This window comes from Ursus arctos, unplaced genomic scaffold, assembly GCF_023065955.2.
Source record: "Ursus arctos isolate Adak ecotype North America unplaced genomic scaffold, UrsArc2.0 scaffold_32, whole genome shotgun sequence".
Classification (NCBI taxonomy): domain Eukaryota; kingdom Metazoa; phylum Chordata; class Mammalia; order Carnivora; family Ursidae; genus Ursus; species Ursus arctos.
Genome location: NW_026623008.1, coordinates 469,450 through 483,900, shown reverse-complemented (window position 1 = coordinate 483,900; position 14,451 = coordinate 469,450). Strand labels below are relative to the sequence as shown.

Below are 14,451 nucleotides of genomic sequence, written 5' to 3'. Positions count from 1 at the left end.
TTGTAGGCTCAATTCTGAGTGGTCATCTTAAAAGATAGCACAGGAGACACAAGGCAGGACGTTGTGGTGGGCATCCTAGGCTCAGGCTCGTATCTGAATGTCCGGACTCTGGACATGAGCAGGCTTGTCAGCCGTAAAATACTCAGACAGCACCTCAGAGTGGCTGTCTTCTCACCACACACCTGCAAGGATCGCACAGTGGCAAAGGCAGGGAGGGAAGCTGGGCCGGGGAGCTGTGGCTTGCTTGAAAATGTGCCTCCCTTCCAGCTTAGTGACCCCTCGCCCCGCAGTAGCTGCCCTGCTCTGACCACAAACTCACTCCTCCTTGCAGTGTACCAGTCTGACCACATCAGAGTCAGCTCTGGTACTGGTCTCTAGCCTCTGGCTACCAGGTTCTCTCATATGACTTGGGCAGCCAGGTAAGAAAGAGAGGCTTGAGGGGGCGGGGGCGGGGGGGGGGGAAGCGCAGATGGGGCATCAGACCCTGCATCTGTGAGATCAGCAGTCATTCATGTCTGGTCTGGGGGATGCTGGACATGGGAGCTCTCAGGGTGGGGACCGTGTCCCTCCCGTAGACACCCAGCACAGAGCCATGGCAATCCTTCCTCCAAGGCCATACTACCTGGCTTCCTCAGATTACCAGAGCCCTGCCCACTCTCCCCACCAGAGCCTAGGGGGATGGAGGTCAGCACCCTTGGCCTAGGCTGACCTGGGGATGGTCCCTAGCCTGGGCTCAGGGGCTTTCCATCAAAGTCTGGCTCCTCCAGTCAGTGGCGGACTGATGGGCTTTTTCCTGTGCTGAGCCACTGCCCAAGGATGGTCATGACTAGGCAGTTGGGACAGCTCCAGGCTCCAGCCAGCTTCAAAGGGAGTGCTGGGGACAGGCTGCAAGGGGCATCATCTACCCCCCAACATCATCACTCTTGGGTCCTATCCTAGGGTCTCTCCTGTTCTTCGCTCTCACCAATGTGGGATTCCCTCTACTGGCCTCAAGACTTCCTCCTGGGATGGGGGAGACCCTCTACCTCCGGTGGGAGCAGAGTGCGGCTGGAGCCTCCACAGCCCGAGGGCTGCTGCTCTGGGTCTCCCTTGGATCGACAGAGGCGGTGGCGGGGGTGGGTGGGTGGGGGGTAATCTTCACCTTGCCCAGGCACTTCTGTGCACACATGCGTGCGCACCGTTGCCGAGGCCGACCTCCGCTGCTGCCTTCAGCCGCACATAGACATGTTCACACTCGCACTCCCGCCTCCACGCGAGCACCCGCATGCACTTGGCCCGTGTCTCTCGGAGCCTCCGTGGGGCCCGGCAGAGGGCGCGCGAGCACGCAGTGGGCGCCGGGGCGCAGAGACCGAGTTGTCTTTGGCTCCCGGCCGGGACAGAAGTATCCTCAGCTTCCCCTGCTGCCCCCTTGCTGCCCGCCTATCAGACCAGGGCGCCCCCCGACTTTGAGCACCCACGGACCCCGGAGCCCTCGCGAAGGGGCGGAGAACCGGAACCCCGGTCCAGCCATACTTCTGGGTTCTGCAGTCGACCCCTGGGGGCCCCGGCTGGGGACCTGGCGTTGCCTGGGGCGGGGTCTCCCTTCTGACAGCAGGGTTGCTTCCGGAGCCCTCGGCCCAGCAGGGGTTGCGGCCCGAGCACATTGTGGGCGTCCCCGCGTGCCGGGCCGGGGACCCGGGGCCCGAGAGGATGGTCGGGGGCGAGGCCCGGGAGAGCTGTGGGAGCTCCGCGCGGGGACCGACACCTCAGCCCCGCCGCCCACGCGCGCACCCCGCCCTCCAGCCCTTCCGCGCGTGCGCAGCCCCGCCCCGCGCCGCGCCGCGAGCGGCCCGGTGACGTCAGGCCCCGCCCGCTCTCGGGCGCCCCCCGGCGGGCGCGCTCAGCCCGGGGCCGGCGGTCCCTTTAACTGCGCGGCCCGAGGGGGCGGCGGCGGCGGCGGCGGCGGCGGGGCGCACGGACGCGGCTGGGCCTCGCACGCCCTCCCTGCCTGCGACCCCGGGCCGCGGCGGATGGGCGGCCGCCGGCCGCGGGGCAGCAGCCGGGACGCGAGCGGAGCGGGGGCCGGCGGGGCGGGTGGGGCCGGGGCGGCCGGGCGGGGCGCCGGGGGCCTGGTAGCGGCCGGGCCGGGAGCGGCGGGCGGGCGGCCGGGCGGGGCGCGGGCAGACAGCGGAGAGGCGCGGGAGTCCGAGCCCCGGGCCGGGCCGGGAGCGCCGCTCGGGCCCCGCGCCACCGCCGCGCCATGGCGGAGACCAAGATCATCTATCACATGGATGAAGAGGAGACGCCGTACCTGGTCAAGCTGCCCGTGGCGCCCGAGCGCGTCACGCTGGCCGACTTCAAGAATGTGCTCAGCAACCGGCCCGTGCACGCTTACAAATTCTTCTTCAAGTCCATGGACCAGGACTTCGGGTCAGTGGGCCGTGGGGGCCTGTGCGCGAGGACGGGTGTCTGCACCTGTCCGCGCCCGGCCAGGGCCTTGGGGAATCTTGGGACTGTGACCCGGACAGTGCCTCTGCTCCCCGGGGGTGCTGCGCGTCCAACCTGGCTGTGCCCTGAGCTGGGGACGCATGAGGCCCTGGCTGCCTGCTCAGGAGTCTGAGAGCGCTGGACGGTGGGGGAGGCGAGGGCTCTCATTTCTGCACCCACTCTGGGCCTGTGTGGCTGAGTCTGTCTGACTGGCGGGTGGTCAAGGTCCGTGGCCCAGGGTGAGCTGAAGTCCCGCCTTGGCACTTGTCAGATTCAGGATCCCACTGCCCCTCTTCTGTGGCGGACAGGCAGGTGCTTATAGGGCTTGACCTGGAGGGCTTGTGATTCATGGGGGCTGGGGTCAGAGGAGTGTCCGGGGGAAGGGAAGGGATGAGGGCAGGGTCCTTGCTGCCCAGTGGGTCCATTGTAGTTAGCGTGAAGGAAATGAGGTGATCCGCAATGGGCACAGATTTGTCTGTTGGAGTCTGCAGAAGTTTCCAGAGGCTCAAGACTGCCTCTCTCTGGATCCCTCCTCCAGGGTCCTGGGGATAGGGCAGAGATCAGGGATCACCGGGGACCACGGGTCGTCCCTGCACCCGCCCCTGCCTGAGGGTTGTTGTCTGTTGGGCCTCTGTTTTTGTTGGGCCACATAGTACTTGGGTTCCTGGGAGCAGCCTGGGCCATCTGCTCACTCCGGCAGCCTCTGGGTCAGTGTCCCCATGTCCAGCCTTAGTGGTGGCTGTCTTGGCTGAGGGGACTTCCCGTTTGCACTGGGCAGGGCCTCTGGGACAGTGAGCCGGAGGCTGGCTGTTCGCTTGAAGCTCTGTCCGAGGCCTGACCCAGCACAGCCATGGGTAACTTGAGTCCCCAGCTCAGCAGTGCTGGGGGGGGGGGTGGAGTACTCAGAGGCCTCGTGGGCTGAGCAGGTGTGCCTGGCCGCCCTCAGGCAGCCTGTGTCCTTGTGTGTGACTGTGTCTTAGGACTTTGACATTGAGGCCATTTCCTGGATTCTCTGGCTTGCATGGACCCTGGGCAGCCCCAGGTCAGGTCAAGCTGGGGCCATTCAGCAGTTCTCTGGGGGGCCTGAGGGAAGTTTGGACAATTAGACTTTCTTGTTCTCCACCACCACTAGGGAGAGGCAGAGAGGGAGCGTGTGTTCTCAGAAACCCTGGGTGGGCTGGGCATGAGAGGGTAGCCTCAGATCAGGGACTGTGAAGACTACCCTGGTGAGCCTGGGCCTCCTGCCCCAACCTGCCATCCCACTGTGGGCCAGGCCTTGACTCCCCGAGCCTCTGTTCCTGGCCATAGCTGGCCACCTAGTAAGGGCAAGGGGAGTCTGGGCTGTGGCCACGGCCACCTGCTCTGGGCTGGGTCCCACTCCAATCTTTGGCCAAATAGGTGGGGGGGGTTCCTGTGACTACCTCCCACTTTTCCCATGCAGGTCACAGCAAAGTTCTAGGGAAGGTCCCTGGGCCTGTGGCAGGCTGGCCCAGAGGCATCAAGCCCTGGCTTGGTGAGTGGTGGTGCAGGGAGGAGTCTGGGCCCAGCTTTTAGACTGAGGCAGAGGTTGGAGTCCCTTGCTACCAGGGCTGCCTTGCTGATCCAGGCCTGGCTAGACTTGGCACTTAGGTCATCTGCCTGCCGGTGGCCCTGGTCCCTCCATCTCTGGGCCAGGAGCTCCGGTCTCGGAAGCCACCTGCCTGTGGGCCGTGTGAGGGCTGCAGGGCAGGGGGTGGGGGCTGGGCCTGACCTAGCCTGTCTGGGTAAGTGCCCACTCTGCCCTCTGCAGCCGGTCCATCTGGGGTCAGTGCACCCAGTGGTGTCGGGAGAGTCCAGACAGGTGCCTTCGGAGTTTATGGCAGGGTGTAAGGGACTGGGAACCCCTTGCCCTGGAGCCTGCAGAGCTTCAGCCTGGGGGAGCTCTAGGGTCATGAGGCGGGGGTGGGGGGGAGGGGCAGCTGTAGGAATGGTGGGAGCTGAGGATTCCTCACTTGTGGAGGCCCCGGGGTTGGGGGGGTCTCTTTGAGATCTCCCCTGCCATGTATGAGCTTGTTCTGCCACCTTCCTGCTCTGTGGTGGGGAGGTCTAGCGGGGGGACCCTGTGCCTCTGGGGACCCACTGGCAAGGGTTGGCCTGTGGCATGCTGTGGCCTCTGGGAGCCCTGGGGATCCCCCTGTGGCTCCCCCTCTGGCTGTGCTTGGCTCCAAGGGCCCTGCTCCGAGCAGATTCCTTGCCAGGGCGAGTCTCCGGGGGCGGCGGGCGGGCCGGACAGCCACAAGTTTGAGGTTAACCGGGATCTCGCCAGGAATTCTGAGGTTGGGGGCACGATGCCAGTGGGGGTGCCCCTGGATGTCCACCCCTAAGGGTCGGTGGAGACTGCCTGGGAGGTCGCTCTTCTACCCGGTGAGGCCTGGCCCAGCAGGGAGCCCCAGAACTGTTTGGAGGCATTTCCCCTGGCTCCACTGAGGCCTCCCCTGCCCTGTCTCTGCCTGGAGCTCCCGGAGTTTGGGAGGCTGGCCAGAGGTGGGCGGCATCGTGCATCCCGAGGAAAGCACCTGCACCCTTGTCCTAGAGGCTCTGACACCCCCACTCCCACCTCCCGGCTGTCTTGACCTAGCTGGGCGGGGGCCTGTGGTGCCCCCCCCATTGCTCCAGGCCTGAGGTGGAAGGCAGGATGTCCTGTTGTGCTGGGTTGGGGGACTTGGGCTCCTCAGGCTGGGGTGGGGGGTTGGGGAAGGGAGCAGGGACTCTGGGCCCTGGGGGCTCATTTGTGCAGGGGTAGGGGGCGCAGAGGCTCGGGCAGCCCTGGGTGATTGGTCATCTGGAGGCCCTGGCCAGTGGACAGTCCGCCCCTGGGGAAACCAGGCAGGCCCTGTGGTGTGAGGGCTGGGGAGCTCATCTGCCTGCCTGGGGGTGAGTCAGAAAGGGCGGGGGCTTGGGAATGGCAGGGAAGGCTGGGCCACCTGGGCTGTGAAACAGGAACCAGGTGCCTGCTCAGCCTTGGTTGCTGCTGTCACTCACAGACCGTGCTCTCAGCCTGCCGGGCCCCCAGGAGGACTTGCTGCACGGGTGTCTGTCGGCTGTGGCTGGCAGAGCCCCTGGTGGTGCTAGGCCACTTCAGGTCTTCCTGTGGTGGCCCCCTCTTGCATGACTTCAGCTGAGTCCTGGGCTGGGTCCTAGCCTGCCTGGGAAGCTCAGTTCTGTAGGGCTGTGGCGCCTGCATAAGTTGGGGCAGTAGACATGGGGTCTTCTCTTCCTGTTGGGTGTCCACCTCACTGCTACCTGTGTGGCTGGCATGTGTCTGAGGGGCTGCTGTGGGGTCCTGGCAGGGTGCCCCCTCCTGCCCTGGCCGTCTCTTCTCTCTTCTGAGGCCTGGATGGTGGGTGGTGGACCTGGGCCTCGCTCCCCTGGGGGTGTGTGGGGTACTTGCCCTGTGGAGGCCTCCTGCCACCTGTTGCTGCCCAGGACAGGCAGAGTCAAGGCGTCCGGGCTCAACAGGTCACAAGGCTGCTTCCTGCCTGTTGTCCTGGCTCCTGTTTTTCTACTGGGCCCAAGTCCCGGGTGTGGAAATCCCGCTGTGTTGGGCAGGGCTGGGCTCCAGCCGGGTAGGGCGTCGTGGAGCCTCCTGCTGCAGGCCTGGCCCTGCCTGCCCTGATCCCTGGGCCTCAAGGAGGCCACAGTGTGGGGTGCGTCTGGGCCATAGCCACTGCCTTCCCTGCCCCATGGCCCCTCCCCAGCTGCCCCTGGGAACCGTACTGGCTGCTGCTCTCCTCAGCCCTTGAATCTGACAGCTGACCCCATCCCCCACCTGTGTCTGACCACAGCATCATCAGCTTCTCTCCCAGTCAGCGTCGCCTTGGCTCTCTGTGTCCTGCCTGGGTACCTTCCCCACCCCCATGCCCACCCGACTAGGGGCAGCATCAAGACATAGGCCAGGGGCTGGTTGCTGGGCAGTATGGCTGCTGGGGCTTGCTGGCCTCTGGAGCTGGGACTTCTCAGTGGGCCCAGCAGCCCTGTACCTGGCTGTCCTTTCAGGCCTTGAGTTGGGCTGTTGCAGAGAGTGGGTTCTGCTTCTGTGTCCTTGGCCAGGTGGACTGGCTGGGAGGGCAGTGGTCTGCCCTCGGTGTGCTTTTATGGGTCTGCATGCCAACCCATCTTAACCTGTCTGTGTTCATGTGGTCTGAGTGTCCTCACGTCTGTATTGAGGCCTGCTGTGAACCAGGCCCTGTTCTGGGTTGGGGCCAGGTTTGGGGCGTGGGGGGGTGGAGGGAAGAAGCCAGATAGAGCCCTGCTGTCATGGGTCCCCACTCTGTGGGATGCACAGACACGGAGCAACGTAGATACTTGCATTATAGGGTGTTATAGGAGGTGATCCTCTGCTGCTCGAGAGCCGGGAGTTTGGACCTCCATCTGACCTGGGCCCTGGGAGGGTCTGCAGGAGGATGACAAGGGTCCCCCGGAAGGGATTGCACCAGGCAGCGGCATCCACACAGACTGACGACATCTGGGCATGTGCCTGGACACCCTGGGCTGGCATGCACCCTGGACAAGAATATGGGGAGGTGTTCCCTCCAGAGCCCACTGGTGGGAGCCGGCCCTCATGCGGGTGGTCTCGTGGCACTGTCTCCCCACAGGGTGGTGAAGGAGGAGATCTCCGACGATAACGCCAGGCTGCCCTGCTTCAATGGCCGTGTGGTCTCCTGGGTGAGTCCGTGCGATGTTGGCAGAGGGTGCTTGGCTAGGGTGGGGGCTGGGCTGGGCTGAACCCATGTGGGTGGGTGGGGGGTGGGCCTGCAGGTTGGCGGGTGTCCTTGAGCCATGGCTGTCCTCTGCAGCTGGTCCTGGCCGAGGGCGCACACTCAGATGCAGGATCTCAGAGCACTGATGGTCACACAGAGTTGCCTCCACCTCTTGAGAGAACGGGCGGCATTGGGGACTCCCGGCCTCCCTCTTTCCAGTAAGGACTGTGGGTGGGGGGCTAAGCCTGGTGGTCCTGAGGGGCCTGCTGCCTACCAGGCCTGTCGGGGGAAGGGGCAACCAACCAGGGACCCATGGTCAGTAGAAATTGGTCAGTGGAGGAGGGGTGGGCAGAGAGGCCGGGTCTGGGCAGGTGAGTGGGTGGGAGAGGAGGCAAGGAGCCGGGAGGCTGTCGAAGTGTGGGTGGCCCAGCCTGCCCCAGCCCACCCCCTCTTGTGGGCACAGCCCCAATGTAGCCAGCAGCCGTGACGGAATGGACAATGAGACTGGCACGGAGTCTCTGGTCAGCCATCGGCGGGAGCGAGCCCGACGCCGGAACCGCGAAGAGGGTAATGAGGTCGCACCTTAGACGTGCCTGGGCCCCCATGGTGCACCCCATGACCCTGCCTACTCCCAGTTACTGCCTCCCAACCAATGTTGGTCCCAGAGTAGAGGTCCTAGGCCTGTCTGCCCAGGATCCCAGGGGCCCGCCATCAGCCCCAAAGTCACCTGGCCGGCTCCCAGGTCAGTTGGTGCTTGAGGCCACACAGGGGACCCCACGGCCAGCTCCCCTCTTGCTGTCCCCACAGCTGCCCGGACCAACGGGCACCCAAGGGGGGACCGGCGGCGAGACCTGGGGCTGCCCCCCGACAGTGCCTCCACTGTGCTGAGCAGCGAACTAGAGTCCAGTAGCTTCATCGATTCGGATGAGGATGACAACACAAGCCGGTGCGTGGCTGTGTGTGCGGGTGTGCATGCACAGGTGTTGCAGGGGTGTGCGTGCGGGTGTACGTGCACCGGTGTTGCAGGGGTGTGCGTGAGGGTGTGCGTGCACCGGTGTTGCAGGGGTGTGCGTGCGGGTGTGCGCACACAGGTGTTGCAGGGGTGTGCGTGCGGGTGTGCATGCACAGGTGTTGCAGGGGTGTGCGTGCGGGTGTGCGTGTACAGGTGTTGCAGGGGTGTGCGTGTGGGTGTGCGCATACAGGTGTTGCAGGGGTGTGCGTGCGGATGTGCGCATACAGGTGTTGCAGGGGTGTGCGTGCGGGTGTGCGCGCACAGGTGTTGCAGGGGTGTGCGTGGATGTGCGTGCACCGGTGTTGGAGGGGTGTGCGTGCGGGTGTGCGCGCACAGGTGTTGCAGGTGTGCGTGGATGCGTGCATCCAGATGTGTGTGAGTGTGTAACAGGTGTGCACAAGCACGCTCGTGTGAGTGTGTAACAGGTATGTGTGTACATGCGTGGGGGTGTGTGCACGCATGTGCTGGCTTACTCAGTGTCCGCGTCTCCGTTTTGCCGGAGTCGTGCTAGATGTAGCTGTGGGGTTTGCATGTGTCGTGCGTAGGGCTGTGTACAGCCCGGAGCTGAGCCTCCTGAGCAAACTCGACCCCGCTCTCTTTCCCACAACGCACCTGGCTGGGCGGCGCGGGCCCGACACCCGTCACGTGCACTCCCTGTCTTGTGTGTGTGTCGGCCGTGCAGCCCTGGCCTGGCCCTGACCTTCATGCCCCCCCAGACTGAGCAGCTCCACGGAGCAGAGCACTTCCTCCCGGCTCATCCGGAAGCACAAGCGCCGGCGGCGGAAGCAGCGCATGCGGCAGGCGGACCGTGTAGGTGGCAGCCCGGCGCTGGGCGGGGTCTGCCCTTCTACAGCCCCTGCCTGCGTCCCCTCACTCGCGTCCCTCCACAGGCCTCTTCCTTCAGCAGCATCACGGACTCCACCATGTCCCTGAACATTATCACCGTCACTCTCAACATGGGTGAGGCCTCACTGGGGTCCCCCACAGGGCGTGGGCCCCTGGGTGAGGCGCAGCCCCTTAGCAGGCACCGCTCACCTCACCCCTGCAGAGAGGCACCACTTCCTGGGCATCAGCATCGTGGGGCAGAGCAACGAGCGGGGGGACGGCGGCATCTACATCGGCTCCATCATGAAGGGCGGGGCCGTGGCGGCTGACGGGCGCATCGAGCCGGGCGACATGCTGCTGCAGGTGCAGGGCTGCGGGGAGATGCCGGGGGGGGGGGCCCGGAGGCCGGCGCCCCCGCCCCACCGCGCTGAACCCCTCGCCCCCAGGTGAATGACATCAACTTCGAGAACATGAGCAATGATGACGCCGTGCGGGTGCTGCGGGAGATCGTGTCCCAGACGGGGTGAGGCAGGGCAGGTGGGCGGCATGTGGGGGCCCACGTGGGGCCTCCCTGTGTGACCTGCTGTACCCCACAGGCCCATCAGCCTCACGGTGGCCAAGTGCTGGGACCCGACCCCCCGGAGCTACTTCACCATCCCGAGGGGTGAGTGACCCCCAGGGCTGCTGGGGGGGGGGAGGGCACTCACCCAGCCTGAAGGTCCTTTCCTCTGTGCCCCCGTGCTCCATCGTGCACTGCCATCCATCCGTCTGTCCCTTCATCCATTACCACGCGGCGGCCACGCAGCTGACCCGGTGCGGCCCATCGACCCCGCCGCCTGGCTGTCCCACACGGCCGCACTGACTGGAGCCCTGCCCCGCTACGGTACGAGCCCCTGCTCCAGCGCCGTCACGCGCACCAGCTCCTCCTCACTAACCAGCTCTGTGCCCGGCGCTCCACGTAAGTGGCAGCTCAGGAGAGCAGGGAACTGAGGCACCAGGGCGAGGGACCTGGCCGAAGTGCCCACCCAGTCCTGCCGCGCCACAGGGCGCACACGTGGACGGACACGGCTGACACGTGTGTGTCTGACCCAGCACCGACACAGGTGTCTGCCCTCACGCACGCCCTCCTTCCAGCTGGCTGGCTGTGTGGTGGGATTGAAAGATGCCCGGAGGGGCCAGGCCAGCCCTGGGGTCCCTCTCTCCTGGAGAGGAGAGGCAGCGCACGCATGTGACCCCCACCCGGCTTTCCTGCAGCTAACACGACTAACAGCCCTGAGCTCGCGGAGGGGGCAGGGAAGAGGCCTCTCCCCGTGGGGCTCTGGTCTGCAGGGTGGGGTTGGCCTCACCTGGCTTTGGGCCCAAGATCCTGATGAAGCATCTGCAGGGGTAGGGAGCAAAAATTCAACCCCCCGACCCACCCCTGCTGCCTGCTCCTCCGAGGGTCCATCCTGTGGAGGGAGCGGACCCCACAGTCACCGGATAGCCTCACAGACTGGGCTCCGTGACCACGGAGCCGGCGCAGGGCCTGGTCTCTGAGACGGGCTGCCACCGCGGGGCCCGCGGCCCAGCCGAGCCCTGTCGCTGCCCTCGGCGGCTCAGGGCTGAGGGGGGCCGTGCCTTGCAGAGCTGGAGGAGGCTCCCCTGACGGTGAAGAGTGACATGGGCGCTGTGGTGCGCGTCATGCAGCTGCCGGACTCGGGCCTGGAGATCCGTGACCGCATGTGGCTCAAGATCACCATCGCCAACGCCGTCATCGGTGAGCGGCCGCTGGCGGCTGCGGGGGGCGGGGTCGCCCCGGGCTCTGTGCCCTGACGCGTGCCTCGGGCCAGGCGCCGACGTGGTGGACTGGCTGTACGCGCACGTGGAGGGCTTCAAGGAGAGGCGCGAGGCTCGCAAGTACGCCAGCAGCATGCTGAAGCGCGGCTTCCTCCGGCACACGGTCAACAAGATCACCTTCTCGGAGCAGTGCTACTACGTCTTTGGGGACCTGTGCAGCGGTGAGTGGGGGGCTGCGGGGCGGGGGTCCCCGGAGGGCCCGCCCACACTGCCCTCACCCACCCTCCCCTCCCGCCAGCTCTCGCAGCCCTGAACCTCAACAGCGGCTCCAGTGGGGCCTCGGATCAGGACACACTGGCCCCACTGCCCCATCCGGCCGCCCCCTGGCCCTTGGGTCAGGGCTACCCCTACCAGTACCCGGGCCCCCCGCCCTGCTTCCCACCCGCATACCAGGACCCTGGCTTCAGCTACGGCAGCGGCAGTGCTGGGAGTCAGCAGAGTGAAGGTGAGAACCTGCTGGGCTCCCAGCTCCCCGCTGTCCCCGCCGCCTGGCTCTGCCCTATGTGCCTGCCCCCTCCGCCCTGTGCGCTCCTCCCTGCTCTGTGTCGAGGCCCTGGGTGAGCTCCTTCTGGAAGGGGTGAGTGGGTCAGGGGGGTGGGGAGAACCCTGCAGACTGGGGTGTGCGCGTGTGTGTGTTGGGGGTGCTCGTGTTCCAGGTGCAGCAGAAGTGAAAGGCCAGGAGATGGCATGGGGAAGGACAGCAGAGAGGTCCCGGGACACAGTGGAGACACCTGCCCCAGCACCTGCAGCCTGGCCGGGAGCCGCAGGTGGATGGTTGCACAGAACTGTGGACCCACCCTGGGATGTGTGGAGAGCTGAGCAGGAAGATCGAGGGGTGTCCCTGAGGAGGGGACTTGCTGGAGGAGTGGCCTGAGGCCAGGGGACAGAGGTCAGGCAGCCAGCCCAGTAGACCCAGACAGGGATGGGAGAGAGAGGAGAGCAGGTCAGAGGGTAGTGGTGCCCCAGGGAAAGCTGTTGCTGGGTGCCTGTGGACCCTGGACAGGCCCAGCTGGTGGCGGCATGCCCCCTAGGCGGGAACGGGTGTCCAGGCCGGGCCTGCTGTGTAACTCATGCTATCCCTTGCTTTGTGCTGAGCAAGCCTTAGACTGAAGGACTAGCGGAGTGGACCCTCCGGGCCGGTAAGCCAGGGTCCTGCCCGGCGTCCCTCTCGGCATGCTCCCAGCCAGCTGGCCTCCTCAGGCTCCCCGCTCTTCCTGGGAGCCCAGGACGGGGGCTGAGCTGAGTAGCTGGCCAGGGCCTTGGGGCTGGACGGAAGGTGGGTCTTGGGGGCGGGGGGGCCCAGGATGGCCGACGGGAGCACCGGGCACACAGGGCCTCACTCGTGCCTCAGGCTCTCAGCTGCAAGATCAGGCATTGGGGTGAGATGGGGGGCACTGAGCTGGCCCCAGAGTGTCCCTGCCTGCCTGCCACTGCTCACCCTGCCTCCCCTCTGCCCCCCGGCCTGCTGCAGCTGCTCTTGCTCCTCTGAGTGGCGCCAGCCCTGCTCTCCTGTCTGCATGGCTGCCCCCCTCCCACACCCACCCTGCTTGAGACCACCAGGTTCTGCCCCTGGTTGCCCTGGCAATGGCTAGTCGTCCTGGAAGTGACATGGCCCAACACTGACCATCTCATTCCTCTCCCCTGTCCTTGACTCCAGGAAGCAAAAGCAGTGGGTCCACCCGGAGCGCCGGCGGGAGCAGCCGGCGGGCACTGGGCCGTGAGAAGGAGCGCCGGGCGGCTGGAGCCGGGGGCAGTGGCAGCGAGTCGGACCACACAGCACCGAGTGGGGTCGGTGGCAGCGGCTGGCGGGAGCGCCCGGCTAGTCAGCTCAGCCGGGGCAGCAGCCCACACAGCCAGGCCTCGGCTGCTGCCCCGGGGCTTCCCCCATTGTATCCCTTAACAAAGGCGTACTCGGTGGTGGGGGGGCCGCCTGGGGGGCCGCCCGTCCGGGAGCTGGCTGCTGTTCCCCCAGAGCTGACGGGAAGCCGCCAGTCCTTCCAGAAGGCCATGGGAAACCCCTGTGAATTTTTCGTTGACATCATGTGACTGAGGAGAGAGTGCCTTCAAGCTCGGCCCCACGGTGGGGGAGCTGGTGGTCCTGCAGGAGGGAACTGCCTCTGGAGCTTGTGTGGGCTTGCCTTATTGGTGGCTGTCCCGGGTCAAGCCAGCCTGGGCTTCCATGCACACAAGGGGCCAGGTCAGGGGGCCTGGGCCTGGACGGAGAGTGGGAGCAGGCTGGGCGAGGGACTGAAGGCAGCCCAGACCTCCATGATCTGAATCTGGCAGTCCGTCCATTCCTATTTGGAGTAGCTTGTCCATGCAGACCCTGTGCCCTTGGGGTGTGCCTCAGGGACCCCCACTTGCCTACAGAGCTGTGCCCAGGGCCCCAGACTAAGCTGAGATGTGGCTGCTGGGCCTGGGCCCCCTCTGGCCCAAGTCACAGGCCCCACCACTCTTGCATGGGCTGGGTTGGCCCTTCTTGAAGGTGGAATCAGAGCCCCCAGGTCCCTCTGTGGATGCCCGGGGTAGGGATCTAATTTATTTATTTATTGCCTGGCCTGTGTGCTCTGGGGAAAGTGGTGGCCACGTCTGCTGCCCCCCCCCCACCGGGCTTCAGACTGAATGCAGGGACACAGGTCCTGTCTGAAAGTGGGAGGGTTGGTGAGGGGGAGATGGGAGGGGGAATGTGTTTTAGCTGGTGGTGGTGGGATGTGACTCTGAGGGGCAAGGGGCCGGATGCACACAGCTGCTGCAGGGGCAGGGTGTGGGGAAGAGGGGGTAGCCAGCCTACTCCGTGCTGTCCTCGGGTGACTGCCCACCCACTCACGCCGCTTCCTTCCTGGCGTTTCTGGCCTGCACACGTCTGCGCTGTAGATACCGTATCAAGTCGGAGTATCCGTCCAGATAGTTAATAGAGCTGCTTCTGTGTAAATGCTATTTTAAAGACTAAAAAGCATTTAATTTTATGGGACTGACGTGTGGCCTGTGTCTCTTCTCTTCTGCTGGGGCACCTTAGAAGGCTGAGGTGTGGGGGCTTGTCCAGCCTCCCCAGGGCCTGGCTGAGAGCTGACCGAGGACTGGCCAGGTGCTGTCTTCTGAGTCCCTGGTCAGCGCCAGGTCTCTGTCCCCGGTGCTGGCTGCCAGCAGGGTCCTGGCGGCTGGTCTTCTGTCCGTGGTGCTAGCTCCTGGATCCAGGGGTCTTGGCTATGGTGCTGGCCTTGGTGCTGACCCCCGGGCTCTGTCCACGGTGCTGGTGGCCACCTGACCCTATTTTACCCACTCGGGCTGGGCCATGGAGAGAGGGGGAGGTTGGGTGTGCGCCCCTGCCCTGCTCACCATTCCTGTCCCACTCTGGGGCCCATGGTCAGTCACATGCCCCTGCAGAAGGGTCAGAACAGCTCCAGCCCACCCACCAACCTCCCATCCCCGTGATGCTTGGACGGAGTGCTGGCTGGAGGCTCCAGGCTGGGCCTGGCCAGGCAAGTAATGCTCAGCTTGGAGTTCAAGTGATCTGGCTGGGGGCTTTCCTGAGCTCTTGGTGTGAACTACATGAGCCCCGAGGAACCTTTTAAT

At 65.5% G+C, this 14,451-nt stretch overlaps 1 protein-coding gene across 4 annotated transcripts; it reads left to right on the top strand.

Moving 5' to 3' along the window:
- Positions 1–2,149: 2,149 nt before the first annotated feature.
- Positions 2,150–13,849, top strand: DVL1 (dishevelled segment polarity protein 1). Of its 4 annotated transcripts, none has more exons than XM_026520092.4 (15): positions 2,150–2,409; positions 7,101–7,170; positions 7,302–7,423; positions 7,669–7,772; positions 8,013–8,151; positions 8,934–9,027; positions 9,108–9,177; positions 9,266–9,405; positions 9,489–9,565; positions 9,639–9,706; positions 9,848–9,925; positions 10,667–10,798; positions 10,872–11,039; positions 11,117–11,323; positions 12,536–13,849. In XM_026520092.4, the coding sequence occupies exons 1-15, from the start codon at positions 2,240–2,242 to the stop codon at positions 12,922–12,924; spliced, it is 2,028 nt and encodes a 675-aa protein (XP_026375877.1). In that variant the 5' UTR covers positions 2,150–2,239; the 3' UTR covers positions 12,925–13,849. The 4 variants fall into 4 exon arrangements, with proteins under 4 accessions (XP_026375877.1, XP_026375876.1, XP_044247368.1 ...); XM_026520091.4 differs by having other exon boundaries at positions 9,848–10,000; XM_044391433.3 differs by having other exon boundaries at positions 9,761–9,925.
- The last annotated feature ends 602 nt before the right edge of the window (positions 13,850–14,451 follow it).

Excerpts from the sequence above, each read along its gene's own strand:
- DVL1 (XM_044391433.3), top strand. The coding sequence starts at position 2,240 with ATGGCGGAGACCAAGATCATCTATCACATGGATGAAGAGGAGACGCCG. Across the intron at positions 7,424-7,668 it reads TCCCGGCCTCCCTCTTTCCA|CCCCAATGTAGCCAGCAGCC; the intron begins GTAAGGACTGTG and ends TTGTGGGCACAG. Across the intron at positions 9,707-9,760 it reads CTACTTCACCATCCCGAGGG|GTCCTTTCCTCTGTGCCCCC; the intron begins GTGAGTGACCCC and ends CCCAGCCTGAAG.